At 32.7% G+C, this 8,882-nt stretch overlaps 1 protein-coding gene across 1 annotated transcript; it reads left to right on the plus strand.

The window, feature by feature from the left end:
• The first annotated feature begins 595 nt into the window (after positions 1–595).
• LOC110097562 (homeobox protein BEL1 homolog) lies at positions 596–5,871 on the plus strand. Its single transcript, XM_020824009.2, has 4 exons — positions 596–1,808; positions 2,887–3,275; positions 4,849–4,909; positions 5,230–5,871. The coding sequence occupies exons 1-4, from the start codon at positions 1,284–1,286 to the stop codon at positions 5,758–5,760; spliced, it is 1,506 nt and encodes a 501-aa protein (XP_020679668.1). The 5' UTR covers positions 596–1,283; the 3' UTR covers positions 5,761–5,871.
• Positions 5,872–8,882: the final 3,011 nt, after the last annotated feature.

Here is an 8,882-nt window from a genome sequence, read left to right on the forward strand (position 1 = left end):
TTTAGGATGACTTTCTTACTGCTTCTTAAAGAAGCTTTAATTTTTGCACTAAAAAGCCGCCTTAAAAAGCATAAAGAAAGTTATCCCAAAAAAAACCTTAGTCCATATAATTGAGTAACGTGACATACGTACAGGAGAACTGAATCATCCAAAGTTGACATTTTCAATGCCTTCCAAATCATTTCTTGTTGTTAACTTTGACATAATATTTTCTCAATATCATCCCTAGAACCACACTCCATCTCCTATTGTCAAATCTTCTATCCTCAACCTACATCATTTGATTCATTAAGTCAAGTTAACATATCTCTAAAAAGGAGCCACAATCTATGTGGGACAAATGCAATAAATATTTTATCCATTTATTTGACTAATTTTAATTAATTCAGATTTTTCTTAAGCAAAATAAAAAAATAATGTATACATTTATCTATAAAGCATAATATATATATATATTTACATAACTAACCACATGATAAGAACGAACTACTTTCCAAAGGGTTTTCTCCAAACTATGAGCGCGCGCGGGCGCACACAGTTGATGCTTCCATATGTTGTATGGGAAAGTGAGCATAGAAAATAAATATTAGGAGAGAAGAAGAAAAGGTAAGAGGGAAAGCGGTCCCATCGCTTGTGGCTACCCTCCTTTAATATGGCTCTTAATTAGAATTGGTTGGAATCGAAGGACCACTTCCACACCTTCTTCTTCTTCTTCTTTATTTTCTCTCTCTCTCTCTCTCTTGTTGAAGAAGGAAGACGGTGAGAAATCTCGTAAGCTACTTCACTTAGGGATCAGAGGCAGAAGAAAAAAGGAAGGGAGGAACTGCCACTTTGAAGAGATAGGGATTAGTACCAATCCCGGATTTGGCCACTCCTTGCAGTGTAAAGAAAAGCCATATCTTACCTAAAGTGTTGAGTAGCCATTAAAGAAGCTTGAAGAAAGAGAAACTAAATGAACTAAGAGGAGTTAAGGTTCCAAGAGAAAAAAGATTAGAGCTTAGAAGGTGTTCATGGGACCACCATGCGGCGGCTGGTATTAGCTTAGTACTCCTCTCTCTCTCTCTCTTCTAGCTAGAAAGCCATACGGATAGATAATTACTTCATCTCTCTCTCTTCCCTTCCCTTCCCTTCCCTTAGTTTGTTTAGAGAAATATATGCGCTTTCTCTCCTTTAATAGCTTAGAAGCACTCCTTCTCTATTGATCAATTAGTCTTACTGTAAACTACACAAGTCCTTCTCTCTTTCTCTCACAACACCTTTCAATATCTCTTCATAACTAATTCATGATGTCTCATGAATCCCATCATCTTCATCACCAACACCCCTTCAACGAGTTCTCGGCCATGGTCGGAAACTCGTCGGCGATGAACAACTTCGAGACCGGCGTCGGTCATGATCTCTTCCACATGAATATGTCATCATCAAATCATAACTGGAGGGGATTCTCACAAGATAGCGACGCTACCGTTTCGGTTGCGGCAGCAAGTGCTTGGCCCTTAGAATCTGATCTTCATGCAAACCAAGTTCAAAGTCTCTCCTTATCACTCTACAACCCTCCTCCTCAGCCCCCCTCCTTCCAGCTATCTTCACACCATCCTTTCCATATAAAAAGTTGCAAATATCTTCTTCCCACGCAAGAGCTTATCAATGAGTTTTGTAGCCTTGGAGGAGGAAATAGTTTCAAGAGGAATAATTTTGCTAAGCCAATGGATGATTCCAGTTCTTCTTGGAGCCAGCAATCTTTGTACTCCATGGAACCTATAGAATTGCAGAAGAGGAAGGCCAAGCTTCTCTCCATGCTAGAAGAGGTGATTTTTTTTCTTTTGTTTATAATTATTTTTTAATTATGTATAGTTTTAATCGTTCAATTATGTGGTGCTGAGAAAAGATATCTAGCTAACCATAGGCAGATGCTGCTCCTGAGTGGGGACAGAATGACAGTTTGATGCTTCCCTACTTAATTTTGGAAACCTCTATTCTCTACTTTACATAGTTATCTGACTCTATCTTTTTTTTTTTTCCATCCCCTCCATCATTATTGTTGATATTAAATGGAATCCACTAAAGTACTGAAACTTTAGATTATTGCTTCAGCTATGGTAATCAAAAGTTTACTACTTAATTCCACATGCCAATTGGAGGGAGTTTGGTGCAATGGAAATAATTTCATGGCTAATATTACAATATTAATCCATGAAAAAAGTTTAGATCGATCATGTATTATTTGAGATAATCAAGCAAAAGGTAACTAAGAAGAATATGTCCACTTCAAATTTAGCTGGCAATTCTTGTTTTTTTTTTGTTTGTTTTACATGATTAAAGGACTTGGGAGCACGTGCCCCCACTAATCTGGGCCTGCCACACTATATTATTCGATTGGATGACTTAATTTGTTGTGTAACTCTCTGTATTTTATGACTTACGATCAAAATATTTATAAAAATAAAAATAGGAAATGCTAATTAATAGCATTTTCTTTGATGACAAGTGATCTAAAAATCATTAATTTCTCTTTTAGAATGGTAGTAGAAGAAACTCAATTAGTTGATCATATTAATTAACAAGCATTTATTCTTCATCAATTAATATTAATTTTCCTTTCTATTTATTCTATATTTTAGTCTTTATTTTATTTTGTCAATAATATTGAGCACACAACAGGTCTCTGGTGGACAACTTCAGTTCTTTTTCATAAATTCACTTGGTAATATATATGTAGGAAGAGATCACACTCCTTATAACTAGAATTTACATGAGTACAAGATAAATAATCAAATAAGCATGCTAATGGGAGTCTTTTTATAGTAAGATAATTATCTTATATTTATTATGCAAATACTAACATTCAATTTTATTTGATATACATTTTCATTCTCATTTCATTAGGTGGATAGGAGGTATAAGAGATACTGTGAGCAAATGAAGGCTGTGGTGTCATCATTCGAAGACATCGCCGGCGAAGGAGCTGCGAGAACATACTCGCAGCTAGCTTCGAAGGCGATGTCTAGACATTTTCGATGTCTAAGAGATGGGATCAATGGGCAAATCAAGGCGACAAGGAGAGCCATGGGAGAGAATGAAGCCGCGGCGACGGCAACCGGCTTGACAAGGGGTGAGACACCAAGGTTAAAGTTGCTTGATCAATGCCTTAGACAACAGAAGGCATTTCAGCAGGCTGGAATGATGGAGAGTCATCCATGGAGGCCACAACGTGGCTTACCTGACCGTTCAGTCTCCATTCTTCGTGCTTGGCTTTTTGAACACTTTCTCCACCCGTAATTTTCTTCATCTCTATATATCTCCTTTGATTTAAATTTCCTATTCTACAGTCTGATACATCAATGGTAGTTAAAAGTTAATTAAGATCTCTAATTTTAAGAAAAACTTTATATAATTACGTACAAAATTGAAATTTTATCCTTAAAAGTAATTAACTTCTTCTGCAACTATATATATTATATTTTTTTTTTTTGCTCCGAAAGTTAATTTGCATAATTAAGATAAAACTCAAAGCCTGATCATATATATAATATATCTTAGCATAGAGATTAATTAGCTCGACAGTATTAGTACAGTAGTTTTGCTTGACAAGTTTGTAGTATAAGCTGCTTTGATAATTAATGCTTAAAATAAAGACATCTTAAGAAAAATGCATCAGAATAGACTGATTAAGCCACACTTAAGGAAAGATTATGTGATAGAATTAGTTTTCATGTATATTAATTTTTCATAAATAGAATAAAAAAGCATAGAAAAGAGGTTTATTTTAATTTCCTAATTATTTTTGGTGTTCCTCCACTTGAACATTATTATATAAACAATAATACATTAAAAAAATACTCATATTCATGATTTAATTAATTTTACAAGTTCTTTACATGCATGAGAGCTTCAACTTGTGTATTTTTCCACGTAATTTTTCTATCAATGGGCCCCATGAAAATTTATATAAGGTTTTTTGCATTAGTTATTTAGTATTCTTGATATGCTGATGATTGATTTTTTTTTCTTTAATTATTTGTTTTTCCATGATTGTATCTTGGTTTGACTCGTGTCTTCAATTCATCCTCTCACTCAGTATGTCCTTAACTGTCAGTGATTCCAAATGGTTGACCATGTTCAAATTATATGCCTTTTTGTATTATTTGTATATATATATATAAACATTAATGTTTAATTTAATAATAATTATTTTTTAATATATAACATGCAAGCTGTCTCCCTTTATAAGAAATTAATTAGAAGAAATTTGGCTCATTATTTGGTCAATGGTTAAGTCATTTAACTCTAGCACAGACAGTTTCAGCATTGTTTAATTCCACAGGCTTTCTTGTTCTTTATCAATGTACAAATGGACTGAAAACCTTCATTCAGCAGATCTTTGTCCTGTTGATTGTTTTTTTCTTCAACTACTTCGCAATGTTTGTTAATGAGTTCTAAACAATAATAGAACATATATGTTTTGGAATACAGAAAATTTGATCAGGATGAATGTAATTTTGATTGTGCACCTATAGATGTCCATGTTTCAGAGAAAAAATCTATAGAAAAAGAAGGATTTGGACAAACTGATGATAAGAAAATAATCACACATGTAGGGAAAAAAATGAAAAAAAGTGCAAGATGTTTAATTTGTATAATCTGTAATTAACTGATCAGTTTCCCTCACTCTCAAATGATTGATTATTTGATCAGTAAGTTTAATATTAATTTAAGTTTCGTTTGGAACGATTTTCTTACTGCTTTCTAAAGCTATTTTTTAGTAAAAAACTTTTATATTGAGAAAGCTGTCCCAAACGATGTATGTATGCAGAGTGTGTTTCATCAAATTATTATTTGTGTTGATAGGTATCCAAGCGATGTTGACAAGCATATTTTGGCTCGGCAAACTGGGCTATCTAGGAGCCAGGTAAGTCTTGTATATATACCCTAGCTACTTTTATAATTAGTTACAACTATATAACATACTTCATGCATGTGAAGTAGTATATCTTTGCACAAATCTTAAAGTATTCTAAGATCAACAAAATATAATATTTTGATATGCTTTAAGATATATGTGTATAAAGAATCTACTACTTGGCATAAAATAAAAAAGTAGATTCTTTTCATGCAATATTTAGTATTTTTGATGGAGTAGTTGGAATATATATTACCATTGTTTGAAGTCTGCTTCCAATTAAGCTTCCAATTAATGTTTTCTAAATTAATTATGTCATGATAATTCAGGTTTCCAATTGGTTCATAAATGCTAGGGTGAGGCTATGGAAACCAATGGTTGAGGAGATGTATATGGAAGAGTTGAAAGAGGATGACAAGAATAGCCAATCCTCCCATGCAACTACTATGCAAGAAGCAGGAACCAGCTGCAACAATCCATACTCAAATCCTAACCCTAACCCTAGCCCATCTTCTCATCTTGGCGCTTTCGAGGATCGAAAACCTAAGACATGCCATTTCCAAATAGACGAGCAAAACTCCCTCTCATCTATCATCAACAACATCAATACTCATCACCACAATCCAAACCCTAACCCTAATCAGAACTTTGGTATTATTGACACAGACTTTGGTTCTTATCATGGCCATGAGCTCACCCTCAGCTTGCAACAACATGAGAGGCCTCTGCTCTTTACAAGGGAGCTACCCATTGGAGATGATGGAGATGAAGTGCAGTTTTCAATATTAGAGGGAGAGAGTCAAAATATCCCTTATAGGAACTTGATGGGAGCTCAGCTGCTACATGACTTAGCAGGTTAGAGAAGATAAGTAAATTTAGGATGAATGAACTGCATGTACCCATGCATGCATGCACATGCATGTAAAAAACACTTTATATCATAATTAATATTATGATTGAAATTCACATCATGATGAGTTCATTAAATCATATTGTTCCCATAAGTTATGATTTCTTAAATATGGAGTGTGAAAAAAATACAAGACATAATCCATGAAATTAATTATATTTGTACAAGCATGGCCAAATTAAATTGAAATAAAAAAAGACAACCTTTTTTTAATAGAATTGATTGAAGTTTGTCATTTAATGAATTCTTCTTGATGTGAATTTGCACCAAATAATTCTAATATAAATTTTGTTCTCGTGTTATGTACGCATGAGGAAAAATTTTACTCTAGATATCTTGATCAAATATTGAATATGGTGGGTCTCAGAATTATTAGATTTGCTTTGAGATTGATGCAATATATATATATATATATATGAAATAAATAAATTTTATATTGCATTCATTTCAAGTTAAATTCAATAATTTTGATATTCAATATAAGAAAAAAATATAGAGGGGATATCTAAGCTAGCTTATTATTTTCCATATTTGTAGTTGTGATCAGGGGAATATTTAGATACTTTTGCCTATGATGGCTTCTTTATCTTTGTAAATTATTTGAAGTTTTTGTTGGTTTATATGCTCATCATAATGTATATTGGAGCAAGTGGGTGATGGGTCCAAATAGGGATGGTGTGATGTCATTATTAATTATTGGACGTTTAGAAGGTACATTTATACTGCCTTTTTTTTTTTTTAGTTGGCTTTGAAAGATGCAATCACAACTACTGATGTTGCTTTTAGTTATGCTCATCATCATACATTTTATACATATTTTTCTATTCTTTGATTTACTTATCTGAGTAGATTAGTCGAATCTAATCAAATCGGGTCGGTAGCTGGTTCAATCGATTGGCTCCATATTTTTGGTAAGTGGTCAAGTAGGGCTGACAAAATCAAGCCCTCTAGGATTTTGTTTGTGATGATTTTTTTATTGTTTTCTAAAGCAATTTTTTTAGTAAAATAATATCATAAGTTAGAAATTTTTATACTAGAAAACTACTTTAAAAAGTAGCAAAAAAAAAATCCTCAAACAAAGCCTATCGATCACTTCCTAGAAGGATCAAGAGTAACATTTTTTGGTGATCATTTGGAGTTCCATTCACAAAATAGCATGTGATGATTCTGAAAAGAGGAACTGCTTCCCATTCATTTCTTACAAGTATGAACTTTCATGCTTCTAGAGATAAATATGTTGTTATCTCGATCTAGTGTCTTAAGGATTGTTTCAATATTAAAGACTAATGATTGTAAAACTTTTTTTTTTTTTGAAGTTTAGGGCATTTTAAAATTATGTCAAACAATCAAAACCTCATTAGGGCTATTGATTTCATGGTAAAGTTGCTCATGTTAGTTGCATCTAGGGGTGTAAGTGAGTCAAGCAGACTCGTGAGCTAGCTCAGGCTCGACTCGATAAATGGCTCGTGAGCCAAGCTCGATGAGCTAACAAGCCAAGTTTGAGCTAGCCCAGACTCGACTCATAAACTCGTGAGTCCGCTAGTTTAAAAAATATTAATATAAATTATTCTTAAAATATATTAGAATTTAGGATTTTAAATACCAAGTTGTTAAAAATATTTAAAATTTATATCACAACTTCTTATATTAAATAATTCTTTATTATTTTTCTTATAATTTTTTACTCTTTTATTATTTTATTATAATAATTGCTTAAATCATAATAATTTTCTCTCTTTCATAATAAGCTAGTCGGCTCATGACTTGGCTCGAAATCATAGAATAAAGCTCGAGCTCAAACTCGATTAATTAATCAAGCTCAAGCTCAAGCCAAAGTGACTTGAACTCGACTTGACTCAACTCTTTTACACCCCTAGCTAGTTGCATCTATATGGTTGATGCATCTTTTACATAGCCATTCTAATAAGTTAACGGGAGCATCAACGACCAATGTTTAAAAAATCAGGCCGGTCCGATCAGTTTGACCTTAAACTGATCAATGAATCAATTCGAGTAGCTTTAAAAATTGGTATTACATCAAATCAACTAGAACCAACTTGAACCACCAGATCGACCGGAGAATCGGTGAATCAGTTTCGATTATGTAGAACCGATAAGTTCAAATGATGCACTATTAAGTGTTGTTGATCAAAGATCCAAGGGCTAAAATTTATACAAAAAAAAAAAATAAATATATAAAATTTATTGATTGATAATAGCTACTAATTAGTTAATATTGAAATATGCCCTCCTTCACAAGTTACTTCGTTCTCCATCAATCTTTCCCCTCAATAGTGATCCTCTCCCTCTCAGTTTGTCAAACATTTGACGGCATAATGTCCTCCTCGAACCCCATCGGTTCTCTTCCTTGATCTTTTCTTTGAACATTCGTATAATTATTGATTTATAATTATTGCAGATATTATTTATGTATAAGAACTTACTTATTTCATCACATATGTGCATTATTGCATTATTATTATGGGATTTATATCATATTTACATTTTTAATATTTATTACTTATTTATGTCTGATTTGATTTTCACAATCATGTGGAAGATTGTTTCATAATGATATAATTTTTTAATGTGAAGTCTCATATTTTATCTTGATTTTTTTAATATTGAAGGCTACGACAAAGTCCTAATTGGAGACAATCATAATATCTTAAATGGAGGCTACTACGAAAGACTACGTTGTAGGACACAAAAATCATCCATTATGGTTAATCATTAATTTTAAAAGATGAACTCTTTCCTATATAAACTCATGTAATCTTCACTTAGAGAGTATCCCCCAATAAGAAGCAACAAAGCGAGGAGATGAGGAGGAAAATATGAGATCTATGATGTCATCCAACAAAAAAAATAAGGAAGAAGTTTTTCAAGCGCTTGCAAGTGCGTTCCTCAACTTCTTTAAAAGCAGAAGATGTTTACCTTCATATTTGTACCATGCGATTGCATTTTTTCTCAACTAGACAAAGTAGTATCTTTATCCATATTCTAATTGTGCATGCAGTGTAATTCTTCTTGTATCTCTTTTGAAACTTTGTTGATTATTTAATCTCTATG

This window comes from Dendrobium catenatum, unplaced genomic scaffold (assembly GCF_001605985.2).
Source record: "Dendrobium catenatum unplaced genomic scaffold, ASM160598v2 fragScaff_scaffold_390, whole genome shotgun sequence".
In the NCBI taxonomy this organism is placed as follows: domain Eukaryota; kingdom Viridiplantae; phylum Streptophyta; class Magnoliopsida; order Asparagales; family Orchidaceae; genus Dendrobium; species Dendrobium catenatum.

Bases quoted from the DNA above. Each gene is read 5' to 3' on its own strand.
- LOC110097562 (XM_020824009.2), top strand. From the start codon at position 1,284: ATGATGTCTCATGAATCCCATCATCTTCATCACCAACACCCCTTCAAC. The intron at 1,809-2,886 runs GTGATTTTTTTT...TCATTTCATTAG, and splicing joins TTCTCTCCATGCTAGAAGAG to GTGGATAGGAGGTATAAGAG. The intron at 3,276-4,848 runs GTAATTTTCTTC...TTGTGTTGATAG, and splicing joins TTTGAACACTTTCTCCACCC to GTATCCAAGCGATGTTGACA.